Source organism: Nymphalis io, chromosome 27 (genome assembly GCF_905147045.1).
Source record: "Nymphalis io chromosome 27, ilAglIoxx1.1, whole genome shotgun sequence".
NCBI classification, from domain to species: domain Eukaryota; kingdom Metazoa; phylum Arthropoda; class Insecta; order Lepidoptera; family Nymphalidae; genus Nymphalis; species Nymphalis io.
Window position 1 is genome coordinate 1,213,917 of NC_065914.1, and position 20,979 is coordinate 1,234,895.

The 20,979-nt window shown below is 34.0% G+C and overlaps 1 protein-coding gene across 5 annotated transcripts in view; it reads right to left on the reverse strand.

Moving 5' to 3' along the window:
- Positions 1-20,979, reverse strand: part of LOC126778711 (fasciclin-3) — a 125,771-nt gene that overhangs the window by 88,101 nt on the left and 16,691 nt on the right. For all 5 annotated transcript variants that reach the window (XM_050502330.1, XM_050502328.1, XM_050502327.1 and 2 more), the window contains exon 2: positions 266-484. In XM_050502330.1, the coding sequence (XP_050358287.1) occupies positions 266-317 (52 nt within the window). In that variant the 5' untranslated portion in view covers positions 318-484. The remainder of the gene's footprint in view (positions 1-265; positions 485-20,979) is intronic.

A 20,979-nucleotide genomic window follows, 5' to 3' on the forward strand; every position in this document is an offset into this window, starting at 1 on the left:
AACCTTATTTAAACTGCCACTTCAAATTACTTATTTTACGAGGTGACCCTCTATAATGTCATGAAACTTTATAACAATTTTTTTCCGATTTATCATTGAAATATTTGCTTTAGACATTTGTTAAATTATATGTAATAAATAGAATTTAATTTAATCACTCAAAATATGTATTGTGTATCTAAAAATATAAATATCTTAGTATAGAATTTCTAGACCAAATTAGACACTTTTGGGGAATAAATTATAATGAATAAAAACGACTTACCTGAGACAATAGTCAGAAGGAGAAGTCCAAAAAGCGCGGGAAGGGCAGCCATCTTGTTCTATAGAAATCCTCTCACAGACACTCACACACTCGCATAACTAGACACGAAAGCGGTCACTTTTTAACCTTTTTGGTTTAAAAAAATCCAAACAGGTTTAAACTGGACTCTTCTGTCTCACTCGCGCACGGGTGTCCACCGCTGTCGTCGTCCCTTTCACTCTGTAACAAAAAAACAACAATGTAGGATCTTTTTTTCCCGGGCAAGGTGTTTTGGAGTTATGTAATTCAAAACCGATGGATCCTGAACTACGTTCTGTCATTATTGGAGTGATTTTGTACTGTTTATCATTAGATTTTAACCTTTAGATAGTTCAAGATACAGTGGAGAGTCTATGACGGTATTAATAATGATACTTTTTTAGACGGAGGTAAGCTTCGACCGTATTTTTTTAAATATTTTAATAAAGCAACGATATTCTTGATGTAAATTCAAATTTTTGTAGACATGTTTTAATAACAAATTTATTATGATTTAAGTTTACGGTCTAGTCAGGTCGAGATAATACTATTCAAAATTATGCTACAGTATTTTCAGACGGATAAATGGCCCAACCGATAATAATTCTGGCCAATATTCTTCGGCTGTAAAATAAAAATATACTTTATTTAAGTTCCCAGAAGCATTTGAATAGATTTACAAAATCAATTGTAATGTTAAGTTAACCGGTTCGGATTGTAGATTCTATAAAGAAGCGTCAAGAAACTCAGTAGTCACTCTCACTTAAGCCTTACTTATTAATATTTTTAACATGAATATATCCTTTGTGCCTGTAATTACACTGGCTCACTCACCCTTCAAATCGGAACACATCAATACTGATTATTGCTAGCTGGCGGTTGAATATTTGATGAGTTGTACCCAGAGTTACACCAAATAAAATGCTGATTTAGAGGTTTCTGAGAGCGTACTTTAATAAAGTATATTATATTTTTATTTCTATATAACTAATCGCCCGCGTGATGGGGTGCTTGCTTTATACTAAATTTTATCAAAATCGGTTCAGGTCAGCCTTGAAAGCGTAACAGATAGACAGAGCTACTTCTCGCTCGCATTTATAATGTTAGTATATATAATTCTGATTACAAGCAAAATACGTTTATAAACTCGGAGCACCATGTTGTAAAAAAATCTCAAGTTATAAATTGTTACGATTATTAAAAAGTTAGAAAATCTTCTGTTTCGTAAATATTTCACATTCCACGGCTCGGAGTCTTTGAGTTTAATTGGAATCTCTGTGGATTTGAGGCTGGAGGCTTTGTAACTTAGATTCAAACAATGCCCGAGTTTGTAACTTCGGTGTCATTAGAAACTAATATTTCTTATTTAATCTAAGAATGGCTACAATCGTTTCCTATTCCACTGCTGGGCAACTCATTTTGTGAAGGTTTAAAATCATTCCCACAGGCTGATTTAATGACACGTTCGTGTTTTCTTTTAATATCATATTTATGTAATAGCTTTTGATTTCATTAATGCTAAGTATTATATAAATGCGACGAACACATTCAACCAAAATTTCTTTACAAAACACCCGAAGTATTGATATGAGTTTTAATTAAAATAACCAAGCAACCATGTTTATTTGTACGCCCGTCGACTGCTGCCGTTCTCACGCATCAGTACAGTCGGCATTAAGTTACGGCCTTACTTATGAAGCCGAGGTGACCTAGTGGTTAGAACGCGTGAATCTTAACCGATGATCGTGGGTTCAAACCCACAAAAGCAAGCACCATCATGTGCTTAATTTTTGTTTATAATTCATCTCGTGCTTGACGGTGAAGGAAGACATCGTGAGGAAACTTGCATGTGTCTAATTTCATTAAAATTCTGCTACGTGTATTCCATCAACCCGCATTGGAGCAAAATGGTGGAATAAGCTCCAAAACCTTCTTCTCAAAAAGGGAGAGGAGGCCTTAGTCCAGCAGTGGGACATTCACAGGCTATTACTTACTTATAAAACGTTGCTTAGCGTTTGATTAGGTAAACACTGCTCTTCTTCTTTTGAATGTCAAATTAGTAATGACAGAAAGAGAGGTGAGTGAACAGCCGCAATAAACTTTATAAGTCTTTGAATATTTATTTCCATTTCATTGAAGTCTTTTGTCTCGACTTTCGACGTGTTGAGTAAAATTACAAGTTCATATTTAATTTAAATTACCTATATATTTATAAATAAGATATGATAACTACGTGGTATGAGATTTTTATTTTTTATTTGTTATGTATAATTATAATAATAATGACATTTATCAATAAAAATAATACTGTATTAGAACTTTGCAGGTATGTATATAATATTTGCTTGCTGTTCGATTTCTCAATGCTAATTATTGTTATTTATAAAATGTAATATTTAATTTATTTTTTTCTGTCAACGCTACACGACGCGCCGCTGCGCGGGCGCATCCGCTGCACAGAAATAGCTTGCTTTGTCCCGAAGCCGTTCATACCGTCGATACTCGATCTCTCCTTAGCCATTGCTTACGTATATGGATATTATACACGCAGATTGTTTGACGCGATTGTTTCGATGATTCAAGTACATAAATAATTAGTTTGTAAACCAAATGACATTATATATTTTCTAAATGTTAAAACTGCAGTTAAATCAAACCAATTACTTCATTCAAATAGACTTACAAACAATTTAAATTTAAAAACTGTGTCTTCGTCTTACAAATGTCAATCAAATGATGACAGAAAGAGAGGAGTCAGTGTTTATCAAAACGGCTTAGCAACGTTTATAAGTAAGGTCGTAAGTTTTTAATCAACCCCTAAATAACCCCTAATTTATAGGTTAAGGCCGTAGTTAATGTTTATTAATTCACCCATAATTAAGAATTTATAATTAGCTTTTATCGTTTATATTTTTCTAACAATAAGGCAATTATTTAGGCAGCTGTGCTTATAAAAATAACCTAAGCTGGTGGTAGGGTTTACTCGTGGTAGGGCTTTGTGCAAGCTCACCTGGGTAGGTACCACCCACTTATTAGTATTGTTGTGTTCCGGTTTGAAGGGTAAGTGAGCCAGTGTAATTACAGGCACAAGGGACATGACATCTTAGTTCTCAAGGTTGGTGGCGCATTAGCGATGTAAGCGATGGTTAACATTTCTTAAAATGCCAATGTCTATGGGCGTTGGTGACCATTTACCATAAGGTGTCCCATATGCTCTAACGCTTATCTATATTATAAAAATAAAAGAATAAAACAACTGTGCTCATAAAAATACCCTAAACGAATTAATTTAAGTGTATAATAACTTCGTAATTTATGTGATTACGAAACACTTATTCGCTTAAATTTATTTTGGTTAAAATCTTAGTAAATTAAATTTTATGTTATCACCGATGCTGTATGTAGATTATACGGAGAAGACAGTTTGTTTACTTTAATCTGATTAATGACCAAGGGAATGTTGATAAAATACAATTAATTTATTATTTACGTTGCATAAATAAAATCAACGAATTCTAACTCCACGCTTGTTTATAAAAGTTTTTTTATAATTTAAATGTATTCATTAGCAAACGCTCTCGGGGATTGTATAATAGAACTGAAACCTAGTCCAAGGAGGGGAAAGGGGGGTATTGACTTTGTGGAGGCGGAAAATTGGCGTTTCAATTACATATTTACATCGTATTTATACAATGTTTATTATTATTTCTATCAAAAATAATAAATATTATTGTGGATATCATAAATATAAATAATAGGACTGGTGGTAGGGCTTTGTGCAAGCTCGTCTGGGTAGGTACCACCCACTCATAAGATATTCTATCGCAAAACAGCAATACTTGATATTGTTGTGTTCCGGTTTGAAGGGTGAGTGAGCCAGTGTAATTACAATCACAAGGGACATAAAATCTTAGTTCCCAAGGTTGGTGGCGCATTGGCTATAAGCGATGGTTGACATTTCTTACAATGCCAATGTCTAAGGGCGTTTGGTGACCACTTACCATCAGGTGACCCATATGCTCGTCCACCTTCCTATTCTATAATATATATATATATATATATATATATATATATATATATATATATATATATATATATATATATATATATATATATATATATATAATTAAAGACTCAATAGCGTAATGGTTTACGGGTCGCGTAGCGATGTAAATGTCGTAGGTTCGATTCACATGCTGTACACAAGCTTATTTGGAACTGTAAATAAGTAATTCTTGTATATATCATGTGGTATTCCAACTTCGCCAAACACATATCGAAGGACTCGCAAACTCTGAGTTTACAAAGACGAACTTTCGAGAACATTTTTGAACGAATACAATTTCTATTCCTGAAGCGTCACCAAGTAATATATAACAAAGTTTACGAGTTACGTTAACATTGTAATGGTAATGAAAAAACCTTTAAATAAAGCATGCAAGTGTGGATTATTTCACCCTCAATAGTGTTACCACTCTGACATCATTGTTGGCACACCGTTGCTGAGTAACCATTGATTAGGGCGTTCACCCCTTTGCGCCCTCATACACCTCATAATACACTTGATTATGTCTTTACGGTGGTATAATAATTTGAAAGCCTAATTTTACCAGATTCCATCTAATATTGTTAATAATGAAAGAGAAGGTTTTCCATATAAAGCAAATATAAAATTTCTCACCGCTGGGCTAAGAATATAATGAGCTATGCTCGGAGTATCTTTGAAGGATAAGATCAGAAATGAGATTATCCGGAAAAGAACCGGAGTCACCGACATAGCTTGCAAAATTAGCAGGCTGAAGTGGTAGTGGGCTGGTCACGCATGTCGTAGGAGCGATGGCCGTTGGAGCAGACGAGTCCTAGAGTGGAGACCGCGAATCGGCAATCGCAGCGTAGGGCGCCCTCCAGCCAGGTGGACCGATGACCTTAAGAAGGTGGCGGGCACCAACTGGATGCGGAAGGCGGAGGACAGGGAGCTTTGGCGCACCTTGGGAGAGGCCTATGTTTAGCAGTGGACAATGATTGGCTGTTGAATGATTGATTGATTGGGCTAAGAATTGCTCTTAAAGTTTGAACCCGTAATCATCGGTTAAAATGCACGATTAACCTAACCACTATAATAATGAAGTATTACTAACGATAAAAAAGCTATATATAAACTTATATGCCGAGTTTCTATCTTAATTCTGTGCGTAATTTAAAACACGTATTACAATATGAACTAACAAATTTCTTGTCGATTCTTGTCGGTAGAATCTACATTTCAAACTGATGTTAATTTTAATGATATAATCCTGTATTATAACTAAAGCCTATTTCAATCAAGACGGAGTGAAGATAAACAAACCTTATATATACATACATAATCTATGTGATTTGCTATGAGCTCGACTATATAATGATTAATATGTATTTATAATACAGCACTATTTCAATTATCTACATATATCTACTTTAATTTCACTTTCAAAATTGCGATAACAAATTCCCCGACATTCAAGACGAAATTTTCGCAAATACATAATGAAAATCATTGATTATTCAAGATTAATAATAATGTCCTCCAGACCGATTTCCGCCACGGCGGCCAATCTCAAGAGAGATTAGCCAACTACGCAGGAGATATTATAGTGCACAAGTGTGTGCGCAAACACAGGTGCACTCTCTATTCCCTAACTCTCATAATCCGATGGGACGGCAATCCGACACGACGCGGAACGGACAGACGGACGGAGCGGACGGACGACACGGAAAGAGTTCAGGCGCAGGACCAACCGAGGCACGGGAGTGTACACACTTCCAACTTCTAGACTCCGGGCTGCTACTGAGAATTTTCTGACAGAAAAACCCAATAACTTCTTTATTGGCCCGACCTGGGAATTGAACCCAGGACCTCCGGGTCTGCGGCCTTATATCAAGCCACTAGACCAACGAGGCATTCAAGATTACCAATTATATCGCGTAAAATAAATGTCGAAGCTGTTTATTTGTCCTTCTCTTGTAATTAGAAAAAGCTGTATAGTACATAATTTATATCAGTATATTTGAATCCGGATTTTAACGGGATAAATGATAAAACGTGCAAAACCACAGAACTTCGTTGTCATTAGCGCTATACATCACGGCACAAAACACTGGCAATTAGCCTTAAATCATGTTACGTCGATTGTGGGGAATGTGACCATAAATCTGTAATGTTGCCGGTTTGTATAATACTCGTTTATTGTTTACATTCTTGCGCTTATAGAAAATAATTTGCACGAGATTTTCTCGTTGGTGGTGATGGTTAACAGATCGCGATGCCTTGGATTCAAACCCCGTATGAAGTTATTGGGTTTTTTCTTTAGAGATATGCAATAGCACCCTGGAGTCCAGAATGTGATGGCGTTGGTCCTGTGCCTAAATATACTTTAGTGAAGATTAGTTTGTTTGTTTGGAAAACTCCAAACTTCTCCTCAAAAAAAAGGAGAGGTCTTCGCACAGCAGTGGGACATCCACAGGCTTTCACTATAATATCTTAATGCACTTTTTTACTGTAATATTATTGATTGTGCATCGAAGGTTAAAAATAATTTATATATATGTAAAGTTTATGACACTTTAGTTTATGTAAAAGAAACACTTTTATGATAAATTAATTCTTTAAACCGTAATCCATAAACTGCTACTACTGGAGCGATTTCACCATTAGAAAGCTACTTTATCCAGGAGTAACATTCACATGATTTAATAATAAGACTTACGTATATTCACAAACTGAATATTACGCAGACGAAGCGAGCAGAGATGGTAGGGAACAGTAAACTTTAGAAGAAAGTACAACTGCGCTTCAGTACAAGGCGACTGTACATTTCAAAGTTATTTCCGGCATATGGAGGTTTTCTCACGATGTTTTCATTCCGAACAAACGATGAATTTGAAACAAAAACAAATTCTTGGAAAATTTAACGGTTGTTCGGATTTAAACTTATATTACGCGTGTTTATCACTTTTTAAAATACATTAATAACAAAACACGAATATAAAACTTCTTTAATATTTATAGCTGTTCTTTACTAACTTAGATGTACTTATTTGAATATTACTGTATTATGTAAAAATAAATTTCCGTGTTAATCGTAATCAGAAAAAAAAAAAACAGTTTAATGAGTAACTGAAAAACACGATAAAGCGGTGCTTACACGTAAACAATAAACTTTATGGCGACCCCATTACACTATCAACTGCAGTTATATAAGGCGTATGTACACAGTGCGTTTTACAACTTTAAAAACTTACGCTATTGCCTTTGTTGTTGTTTTGTTAAACACAGATTTATCTCTTTCTGTCATCATTGATTCGACATTTGAAAGAAGACGACAGTATTGTTTGACTGAGCACCCCCCAAGCTTTAATAAGCAAGGTCGTTAGATCCTATTATTATGTAATGTTCATGGTATGAACATGTGAGACTTGACTGCCTCGTTCTAGTGGCTAGATATAAGGCCTAGATAGATAGATATAAGGTCCTGGGTTCAAATCTCGAGTCGCGTCAGTAAAAAGTTATTGGGTTTTTCTGTCTGTCTGAGTATGGAAGTTGAAAATATGTACACTGTACACTCCCGTACCTCGGAATGCACGTAAAGCTCGCCCTACGCGTGAAATGTATACGGCCGTGTCGAATTAGCCGTACCATCAGCGACTTTTTGCGACTTTCACAACCCTTAAACTGTTGTGTTATTGACGCATTTAGAAATAATAATTAATTAATAATAAAGTAAATGAAATATCTAATTTAAAAAAAACAATAAGCAACAGCTACATGCGAAAGTGCCCTAATTGCAACGTAAAAGTGTGCCAAGTTCCCGTCAAGTAGAAAGTAAAACTTACGTTTATTAATGCTTAACTGTGCTTAATTCGATAAGTTAGCTGTACGACACGTTCGATCCAACAACGATATCATTTTTAGGGGTCTGTAGTTGAAATATCATTCTGAATAAATAATACGACGCTGACTTCTGTTGTTTGAAATTAAATGTTAATAATTGTTACTTTATTTATATTTAAATAATCTAATTAATGCACCACCAACCTTGGGAACTAAAATGTTATGTCCCCTGTGCCTGTAATTACACTGGCTCACTCGACCTTCAAACGGGAACACAACAATACCGAGTACTGCTGTTTTGCGGCAGAATATCTGATGAGTAGGTGGTACCTACCCCGACGAGCTTGCACAAAGCTCTACCATCAGTAAGCTTGCTTATAAATAAATACACATAATTGGAATTGAATTAATGAAAATGTAATGACAAGCAATATAATTAAAAATTTATTACAGTTTTTAAACTGCGTCATTATTGAAAGTCAGAATATTATAATTGGAACGAGACATTTTGATGTATTTCTTTTTTTAAATTAAAATTTTTTTAAAATTGTGGCACTGACATTATATTTAGTTGACTGACATTATATTAGTTATGTTATATATATATATATATTAGTTATGTTACAACGTTATCTAAGGACTAATTTATCTTCTCCTCTGAAGGAGACGGTTTGAAGGTTATGCCATCACTGAACTTGGTAGTGTTTTGTGCACATATGTTCCTATCATGTTATGCATGTTTACGCACTGCCTTGAGAACTTGTCTATATATATATATATATATATATATATATATATATATATATATATATATATATATATATATATATATATATATATATAATGTACTAAGAAATATATAGCATACGAAACCCTTTTAAGCCTTATTGAATATATTTCGTACAATTTCTCATGCAAGTTAATGAGATAAAGTGATCGGACGTGATTCGAAAGTGCGATACGTTTTTATACCAAGATGATATATACACTTCGCACTAAGCATAGTTGAGGTTGCATGTTCACTAGTGCTTCGTGCAAGCTTCTGACCTTCATTCATCATTATTATTAAAATAGCTTGGTCTAAACTTCAGGCCTTGCTCTTACAAGAGAACCAATTTTTCAGTGATGCGACATATCGAATGTCATCATGTCAATATAATACACATAGGCGAATTGTTAAAGAACGCTTGTGTGCTAAAGGGCACAACCAATGACTTTTTAGACGATTGCACACCTTGGATATGAAACGATCACCTCCAGGCCATTTCAAATTAAAAAATAATACAATTCTATTGTTATATTTTACCTGTAATTGTAAATGATAACATATAAAAAAATAATCCCGCTGAATTTCTTTCGACGGTTCCCCTCAGGTCTGAGGTGTTTATTTCTGAACTGGTAGCAGATTTATGACAATCAATAAGTATGTGTAACGCAACAGATTAAAATATAGGTTACATATTATTATTTAATACGGGGGGGGGGGTCAGTGTTACGTACCGTTTAGTGAACCTCGGACAACGTGTATGCAAAATTTCATGACAGAGTAGTTAAGAAGTAAAAGCGTAACAGACAAACACACTTTGGAACAAAAAATATATATTTTCGAACAACTTATTTGAATAATATCATATCGAACAATGGCAGCTTATCAATAAACCGTTTCGAATCAATTTTCCGGCTATAACATATTCGATATAGACGATTGAAACGCATAATATCGCTCTTGTAATATAGGTTAACAGTTTAGGCGTTATTCGCATGAACACCAATATTATATTATTCAATTTAAGCAAATATAATTTTTATTATGATTTCTGTAATATCACCATCTATTTTATAGGTAGGCTTACGCGCAAATGTGCCACCTTTGGTAAGTGGTCCCCACCGCCCATAGACGTTGGCAATGTAACCATCCCTTCACCAATGCGCCATCACCCTTAGTAACTAAGATATCATGTCCCTCGTGCCCGTAGTTACAATGACTCACTCACCCTTCATATCACACAACAATACCAAGTACTGCTGTTTTGCGGTAGAATATCTGATGAGTGGGTGGTACCTACCCAGACGAGCTAGCACAGAGCCCTACTACTAAGTACTCATCTTTATTATTATAAACGCTAAAAAAGCACTTATGTTTTAGTTAGATTTTCTTGTTGAGTACAACCTTCAAAACTTCGTAATTAGGATAAAAGTTTTGATAATATTAAGAGTTGTTTGAAAGTATGAGAAAAAAAGACCCAAGGGTGTTCAACGCCAGTATATTATATATCGTATAGTGGTGTGGGTAGTATATTATATACACATAAGATGAAGATCGCCTTTATGTAGGAAGGAATTACAGTAGTATGTATAAGCGATACAATCGTATTTTATGTTGCATTTCCTGTTGCTATATATAATCGTTAATTATACTTTTGTGTTTACATACTGTATTTTTTATTATATATTGTATTATAACAATTAAGAAAATTATATATATTAGACGCCGTCCAAGCGTACCTATACTCGCTTTGCAGAAGACCAGCGCTGTGACATCAAACATTTTGTAGAATAAATCTTAAATAGTCATTACTATTACTTCGTTTTCAATACACTAGCTTACTCAGGCACAGACATTTTATATCATACGTACGCAAGTAATGAGCCACCATTGCCCCTGGGACATTGGCGCTGTAAGAACTATTAACAATTACTTATAATGCGCGACCAACTTTGGGAATTAAGTGATTTGAGCCGAGATGTTATATCATTTGAGCCTGTAGTGACGCAGGCTGAATAATCTTTGAAAACTTCAAACTTGAACACAATAATACTACGTATTGCTTATTAGCGGTCGAATATCCGGTGAGTGTGTACCTCGCTCGCACGAGGCCCTACCACCAAATATAATATTATTATTTTAAATATTTCCTGATATTAAGTAAGTAAATAATTAATTATAATGAACTAGCTGATGTCGCAAAAGGCCAAGGATACCGAGATTGCATCGTGATTTCTACAGAGTGAAAGGTATAGGCCAGGGAACGATCGGCTAATTAATTCACTTTTCTTCATTTAATTGATAGTGTATATTTGTTAATTAATGTTGATAATTTAAATTGAATATAAGCAATTTTTTATTGGTTTTAGACGAGTGCTGTAGTCTGTAGATAATTTTCAATAGATTAAAGATAAATAATCCGGTTATGTGAAAGCCGTATGTTCAATCCTGTCAGTCTAGCATAGCTTTAAGCTCAGTTGAGAAAGTAAATAGATTTAATATTTACTTATTCTTTTAAAGGTTATCTATTAAAATTACTTAGTTCATATGTATATATGCCATTGAATATAAATTAAAATTTGCGTATATGTCCATATATTTCAAGGTGTAACACAAAGAACAAGACTTTTGCTGTAATCTTTTTTATATTAAATAAAATTACATGTTCGCCAATCTCTAACTATTGACACTTTTATAAAACGAGTGAAAGACCATTATTTATCACTTATATACGTAATATTATATATCACTTTATATAAACTTTATATATGCACATCGTTAGTATTTCTATGTATTTATAGCTATATAATGTATATATTTTTATAAATACAACATTTTATATATTTGTTCCACCACCTGCCCAATTTCATTGCATACACTTCTTCGAAATATAAAAATATTCAATCGACAATGAAAAAAAAAAACCTTTAAAAACGAAAAGTATCATTCCATTTAAATCTTCACATAATGTCGACATCTCAATGGAGATTAAAGTTCTTAAGGCGTCAAGCCATCAAATGACTCAACAAGAATCCACTTTAACGCTACAATGATTCAAAGTTCTCTATTATGATGTTAAATCGACGTGTTCCGTGTATTAACCCGATTTAGTTACTTTCTCTTTATAATGCAAGTCGTGGTTTTTACCAAACTTTTTTGTCCTCAATGAGTTATATTTATACACTATATATGCAGTTGTGACTGTCATAACTTTTCTCACAAACAACTTTACAAATTGCTTATTTTTTTTAAAAAAAACCTCGTCAGTAATAAATAAATTTATTCGAAGTAATGTATGCTAATAAAGATACAAAAAAAAAGTTTTCGTTGCTTATAATACAATCACAATGTGTAAAATATCCACATGCACAAAAAGTAACATTAAAGTATAAATCTTCCTATTTCAAATTTCTAAAGATGTTCATATTACTTATTTCAACAAACATTAAAATAAAACTCTACTATAGCCCTCGCCTCCTGGCCTACGTAGCATACCGGTTGGCTCAGTACAATGGGCAAACGGGTCTGCGGTCAGTGACCTGCGGTTTGATCTAACTTTGAATAGACGTTAGGAATCATATTAATTACTTGTTACGAAATAAAAACGAATTTTAAAACAAAACAAGATAATTTTACTTCCAAAGATAATTCATAAAAAAATAGAAATGAATGATGTGAAAAGTATATTTGATACTAGTAAAGGCCATACTGGGTTAAGGCCTCTCTTCAAGAGGAGTAGGCTTAAGGCTTATTCCACCACGCTGCTCCAATGCGGGTTGGTCGACACATGACGCAGAATATCTCACGATTATAGGCTAGTCTCCCTTGAGTTTAGACGCCAAGGCCAAAATAGGTGTATATATATGTGTGTGTATATTGGCATCGTCACACTTCAGAGCCATTGTCACTTGAGTATTAAAACAGACTTAGGAGCTTTTAAATTGATAGTTAAAAGTTCGTACATCAGCATTTCGTGATCTTTACAAAATGTTTTTATACGAACTTTGAAATGTTTAGAAGCGTCTGCATAACGTATTTGAAAAAAATGTTGGAAAAAAATCTTGTTAACCTTTTTTTTTTTTTAAATTAATTACGTGCTTTGAAAGATGGTGCAATAGTAACAAGTATATCTAAAATCGAATCTCATTCCAATTCCTTTTTCATATTATTGACTTAGTCTATGTATCAGACTTAGTTTAATTTATTGGAGACATAAGTAATCTTTGAATAGCGCCGGGGTTAACCGCTAGTTTTAGATAGCAATTGATAATAATCAGCCACCTCATTTCAAATCAGTGTAATTCACACACATAACATTAATGAGCTTTTTGTTAAAAGATAACGGTTGACATGTCATTCATTTCGAGACGAGATCCTAAGTAGATACACGTATGTGGTACTAATCGTGGTCTAACATTTTCAATGGAATTCTTGGACAGAGCAGTTTCCACTACGAGTTAAAAACTGATTTCGTAAAGAAACTTCACCAGTTTTTTTTTTATACATATAACAACGCAGTAGAGCTTGCTTGCTCAATCTCCATAAGTCAGAATAAAAATGCGATTTAATCCTCTCTAATCTATCTATACTTATAAAATCGTTTCTCCTGACTGACTATCAATGAAAAGTCAACACTACTATATCATACTGTAAGATTGTTTTTGAGAATTTCAACTTTAAAGGGAAGAGTTAAATGGAAATATGAGAGCTGGTTATATACATTTGCTCAAAGCATTGGGAGAAGTTCATTTGTACCAATTACAATTCCCGCGGGAGATATCATTTAAATTTCACAATGTTTAAAACTTTCGAGAACATTCCGAAACTCCGAGCGCACAAAAAGTGTATTAAATACCGTTTCATATTTTAATGTTTCTAAAATACTTTAAATACTCAAAAATAAATGTTTACGAATACTTTAACAAAAACATTTTACTATGTAAAATATTCGCTTCACCGTTTAACTTTGTGTTTATAATTCATCTCATGCGCGTGTATGTGACGGTTTATCACACGTATGCACCAACCCGTATTGGAGCAGCATAGTGGAATAAGTTACAAGCCTTAACCTCAATATGAAAAAACTTTGGTCAGCAGTGGGTTATAGCCAAGCAGATCAATATTATCGTAGTCCAGACCTCAGTTATAAAGATGCAATGATGTTGATAATGGATTTGGGTCAAAGCGGCCTTTCTCAGAGGGAGGTCTGTGCGGGACATAGAATTTTTCACAATACGCAAACGCAGACACTATTTACTTACTTCGTTAGTGACAGGGCTTGGTGGAAGCCCGTCTCGGTAGGTAGTACCCACTCATCAGATGTGCTGCCGCTAAATAGCAGTACTTAGTTTTTTTTTTATAGAATAGGAAGGCGGACGAGCATATGGGCCACCTGATGGTAAGTGGTCACCAACGCTCTTAGACATTGGCATTGTAAGAAATGTCAACCATCGCTTACATATCCAATGCGCCACCAACCTTGGGAACTAAGATTTTATGTCCCTTGTGCCTGTAATTACACTGGCTCACTCACCCTTCAAACCGGAACACAACAATATCAAGTATTGCTGTTTTGCGGTAGAATATCTGATGAGTGGGTGGTACCTACCCAGACGAGCTTGCACAAAGCCCTAGCACCAGTAATTGGTCACCAACACCCAAAGACTTTGGCATTGTAAGAAATGTATCCATCGCTTACATAGCCAAGGCACTACCAGCCTAGTATTGTTGTGTTCCGGTTTGGAGTCAGTAACTATAGGCACAAGGGACATAACATAGTTCCTAAGATTGCTCCGGGATTGTCTCCGGGATTGTATCCCTCTAACTATTTTACAAAAAAACTCTTCCCTGAATCTCATATTTCGATGTGACGGTAAATCCGACACAACCGAAAAGAGTTCAGGCGCAAGACCAACGGCTTCACGCACTGAGGCACCTCCACTCCAAGTCGCTACTGACAATGTCTCGACAGTAAACCCAGGACTTTCACACCATTAAACAATACAAATCACAAATGATTATGATTTAAATACTAGACGATACATATACATAATATTTGCTTAATATACGTTTAAAGTAACTAATGTAACGGTGCGCAATACGGCCTTCAGTGACTTTTGTTTTCCGACGCGCTCTGTTGGTTTTGGGTTGATGTGCCGATTAGTGACGTCATGGGGAAAATTACACAAGCTTTTTAATTACATTACTCTCTAGATGTCGGTCGAACATTAAACTTTGATATTGAAATAACACTTAAATTAATTCAAGGACGCATTGAGAAGAACAGATTTGTGCTAACTCAAATAAATACTAACTCCAGGTCCCACAAGAATAGTGTAATTTTGTGGTCTAATGAGTAAGTATAACAGTGGTATCTACTCAGACGAGCTTGCACAAAGCTGTAGCTGACATTCATTATGGATTTGTGAAAAAATGGCGTTTTGAATGTCGACGGAGTTGTTTGGTGTTTATCTTTACTTCTTCGATTGGATGTTTATAAATCGAGTTTGTATGACAGAATGGATAAAAAGAGCTTAAAACCAATTTTGAAGTCTCATGATTACAAAATAATTCGTATTATTGCTCGAAAACTCAGTTACAGACTAACGCCTTGTGTTATCAATCCCACCCCCCACGCAAGCTTCACGCATAACTGGAGGAGAAAATTACTTATGTATTTCTAATAGCTGGAACACGAACGAACTTTGTATTATTCAAAATAAGATAAATAAACGGATAACTTTTTCGACTTTTATATTTAGCAACACAAACATTTAATTGATTTAAAACAAAGCAAACGAAATTAAACCTTGTAATTAACATTAAGAGGTGATAACGACAAATATTCTTTGCGAAGGTCTTTCACCCGTAACGGTACAAGCCGTTAGTTCGCGCGCAAAACAATCAACATGGCGGACGTCCTTCATAGACAAAAAATATTTTTTATCTACAATTGTCATAATTTTTTTATCTATAGAATTGAATAATAAAGCTACGTTCGCACACAAGATAATCATTACGTATACTTTACGTATGGGCAACACCAATTTATTATCATGTGCTTAATTTGTGTTTTTTTTATAATTCATCACGTGTCTGTTGAAGGAGTACATTTTGTGGGATTAAAATCTGCTTCATGTATATCCTCCAATCCGCATTGGCGCATCATGGTGAAATGAGCTTCTTAAATGGACTTAGCTTATCAGTGTATTTACAGGCATATTACTACAATTATAAGCGTTGTTAAGCGGTGTTTAGTTAATCACTGATTGCTCTCTTTCTGTCATCATTGATTTGACATTCGATAGAAGAAGACATAGCATTGTTTATCTGATAACCTCTTGAACATTTATAGGTAAAACTGTTAATAAATTGCTAAAAATAATTCAGATAAAGCAAATTAAGAAAAGTCTGATTAGCAAGAACCATGAATATTTTACGATTCGTTAAATCCTAACAGAAGTTATTCAAAGCCAATGAAATGTAGATTATATCGGACAAAACGTAACCAGACTTCAGTTGATTGCGAGAGAAATTGCGTGTTGGCTGTCTGTACAGTATTTTTTTTAGTTTGAATTTTGATTTTATTTCGATTTCTAGTTAACCTAACATCGTTGGTCTCGTAGCTGGCCTGAGCGGCTGCAAATCATGAGCTTCTGTGTTCGAATCTCGAGTCGTGACTGTACAAAATTATTATTTACACTCATAACAGAATTAAAAAGTTTTCGGTGTCACACGTCTCTCCCTCGAAAAGCATGTATAGCCGTTTGTCCGGAGCCCGATCTCTTCAACTCGGGTTAATATCGGATTATCATGGTGGAGGAACATTTATACCTGAACATGTATACATACCAGCGTTTAGAAAGGCCGTTCAAAATGTCATTGTCACACTATTTAGTCGATTCTTTTTTACCAAAAACGAGTAAATTCTCAAACTCCCCCACTTTTAGGACACAAATTAATCAAAGTCCCAACAGTCGCCTTCTAATAAGCCTGTTGCTCCGCTAAATATAATAAAAACCCCTTGCACTATTAATCTTTATATATATTTCTTTCGTACGTGTGTATGTCACTGAACTCCCTAAACGGCTGGACCGATTTTCATTAAAAAAATAGTTTGTATATAAGGTTAAACCCAGTGGCTTTGTGATTGGTTAACAGTTTTTTTTTAACAAAAAAATCCTATTTCGTGCAAACGAAATCGGGACGGGCATAGTTATATGTAATCGCTTTAAGCCGATTGAGAGATGTATATAATATCGGTTTTTTTCACCCAAATTAAATATATTGAGCATTTTTTTGGGTGAAACGTTGATTAAATCCCAAAAACGAATATCTCTATGTCTATTTGTATTGGTGTGCTAAAATTTCACTTTGAATTAGTCGACTGGATAAAAAAGGGAAACGCTTCCTTTTAAATATATATATTTTTCTCTTCTTTAGTAAGCATATTATAAAATCTCATGGAAAATATCCTCTAAATTATCAAATATCAATATATATTGATACCTCATAATATATACTATATACAAAACATACTTTAAATATAAAAAAAAAATACAATTATAGTAACAGCCTGTAAATGTCCCACTGCTGGGCTAAGGTCTCCTCTCCCTTTTTGAGGAGAAGCATTGGAGCTTATTCCACCACGCTGCTCCAATGCGGGTTGGAGGAATACACATGTGGCAGAATTTCGATGAAATTAGACACATGCAGGTTTCCTTCACCGAAAAGCACGAGATGAATTATAAACAGAAATTAAGGACATGAAAATTCAGAGGTGCTTGTCCGGGTTTAAACCCACGATCATCGGTTAAGATTCACGCGTTCTTACCACCGGGCCATCTCGACTTAATTATACAACAACTACAATTATAATATTTATTATGTAAAATATTTTGTAGTGATTAAGTTTTGTTATCAACGTTATCAGTAACACGGTTTATTGATCGATTGGTCACTTACGACGTTCGTTTATTGCTCGATTGGTCACTTACGACGTTCGTTTGTTGATCGATTGGTCACTTACGACGTTCGTTTATTGATCGATTGGTCACTTACGACGTTCGTTTATTGATCGATTGGTCACTTACGACGTTCGTTTATTGAATCGATTGAGAAGAAAGTTTAAACTGATGAACTATATAGCTATATTTAACAAATCATCATTTTACAAGATTCAATTAAACGTAAAGCTTGCAACGAGTGGGTAACCTGGTGGGAGGTGGTCACCACAGATAAATTTTCATTGTGGGAAACAGTAAACGCCCCATACATCGCCACATTGGCGACCAGCCCTGGGAACTGATGTCATGTCCCTTGTGGTTATAACTAGCTAACTCACGTTCAAACCAGACCTATTTGAAAATTAATTCAGTTTTCGTAAGAAGTAATCAATGTATAAACTTAAGTAAATCATTGAATTTAATTAATTATTGTTAATTTTAAACCAATTTTTATTTTATATACCTATCATTTTATACATATTTTTATATAATTATTTTAATGTACATTTGGTGCGATCTGTATTTAATATTAATTACTTGTTAACATACATATTTGCGTGCCTATCGCGGGCGAAATGTATTAGATACTTATAGAGAAATAATAACATCTGTAAAACTATGTTTCATGCAAATAAATAATAATAATTATTATTATTATTAAAGTATATTTTGATTATGACTAGAAAATCAATGAATACAAATTAAAAGCGTTCTATTATGTTTATATTACGTACGTATATAAATAATTTTATAGAATTATCATTTGCCTATTTCATCTTTTTTTATCAGTCAAAACCTTTTTCAATCCGAAATTCAACTATTTATCATGCAATTCCATATCAATGTACCATTTCAATGCTTTGTGTGTCATTTACTTATTCCTACAATGTTTTTTTAATATACAGATAACATACAAAACGTGAATAATACGACAAAAAATCAGAATTCACATCGGAACATTTGAAAAAAAACAACAAAAACAAAATAAGACAACTCCACAGAACGTTCTTATACGAATTCATTTAATCACAATCCAACGGAAGTCCTCTGGAAACTGGAATCTAAAATTATCATCGAAAATAAAACAAAAACCCCGCGCAGCTGACGTCACAAGATGGCAACCGGGCGCATTGACAGATGGCGCGGACCCGGCTCCTTTGGCGCCATTTCGTTTGTACATGTGCTCGTAATATTTATGCTCCAATTAAAGTTTTAAACTATACTTTTATCGCTTAGTTTCAATTGTTACATCAACGTTTTGTAACATAGCTTTTCTGCATTAAAATTTATATTTAATATATAATAATAAGTGTTATGAAGCCTATTTCCTTTTCTATATCCTTGACGTGTATGTAATTACATAACGATCGGTTTAGTAGTTAAGACGTGAAAGCTAAACATAAAACAAAAAAACAAAATCACTTTCGCGTTTATAATATTATGATATGATTACTCTCCTAGTCCTTAGAGCACTGTTGAATAATATGGGTACGAATTTAAGATTTTAGAACCGTCAAGACGCGTAGTAACGGTTTTTAATTAATCGTATTGCATTTATATTTATGTATAACCTACCAACCCGATTTCTAGAAGTATGGTGGCCACTTCATATTCCTTTACTTTTAACACTGAATCAAAATTTCGAGGCGGTGGTTAGCGCTTGCTATTTTAAAGTATATAATATTCAAATATATATAACGCATATTTATTATGCAATGTTCTCTACTCAAATTACGTCCTAACGGCATAAACATATTATATATTTGCTGATTTTATATGTCAATTAATAAATATAAATCTCTTGTTACTAAAAAAACATAAATAACACGTAAAAGATCACATAACTATTATATAGATGATAAAAAAGCCTTGCAGTTAGCATTCGTTGATATTCATACAGGATGTAAAATAATTATATTGTATATAATTAACATAAGTACCAATAATGTAATTTAATTGCTAGTGAAATGAATTAGTATTAAACAGTAACAGCCTGTGAATGTCCCACTGCTGGGCTAAGGCCTCCTCTCCCTTTTTGAGGAGAAGGTTTGGAGCTTATTCCACCACGCTGCTCCCATACGGGTTGGTGGAATACACATTTTCACAATTTCATTTCAGTGAAATTAGACACACGCAGGTTTCCTCACGATATTTTCCTTCACCGCCAATGAATTATAATGATAATGAATTATAAACACAAATTAAGCACATGAAAATTCAGTGATGCTTGCCCGGGTTTGAACCCACGATCATCGGTTATGATTCCCGCGTTTTTACCACTAAGCCATCTCGGCTTTATAAAAGAATTATTATAAGTAAGTATTTTTTTTTTTTTGCGTGAAACAGAAACAAAACAAAGGAATAATACTTATCTATAATAATTATAATATTAGTAAGATTACAATAAATAAAGCTACGCAGATTATATAACAGAAAAATTGCAAGATTTCCATTTGGAAACGAACATAAAATAGCTGACTGTGATTCTCGTGAGAAAAGCGCATATCAATGGCCAGACTTGATTAAGTTCCAACGGTTAAACGCCTCGTAATTAATCGAGAACTCCACCGGAAGCGGAATGTTAGAACTTTCTAGACTATATTTAGATTTGCGTTGTGGTTTTCTTTATCTATATGCGAAAGAAAATATCTATGTAAACGGTATTTAATTATATAAAATATCATTTAAAAGCACTTCCGAGTGGTAATTTTACAATGGTAATTTCAATATAAAGATACCACCGGTTGGAATGTAGATTCTACCGAAAAGAAACAAGAAACACAGAAGTTACCTGTTTGCGTTAATCAAAAATATATATAAAGATAATTAACTTGTAATTGTATATGATTATTATTTCATCACAAAACAACTATAAAAATACTTAATATATAGAATCTATGACTTGGTCAAAGTGAAATCATCTCATGTCGTATATACGTTTTGACACGTATATACGACTTACCGAGGAGACCAGGACCCCCTATAACCCCCTATAACTATAAAAGCCGAGATGGCCTAGTGGTTAGAACGCGTGAATCTTAACCGATGATCATGGGTT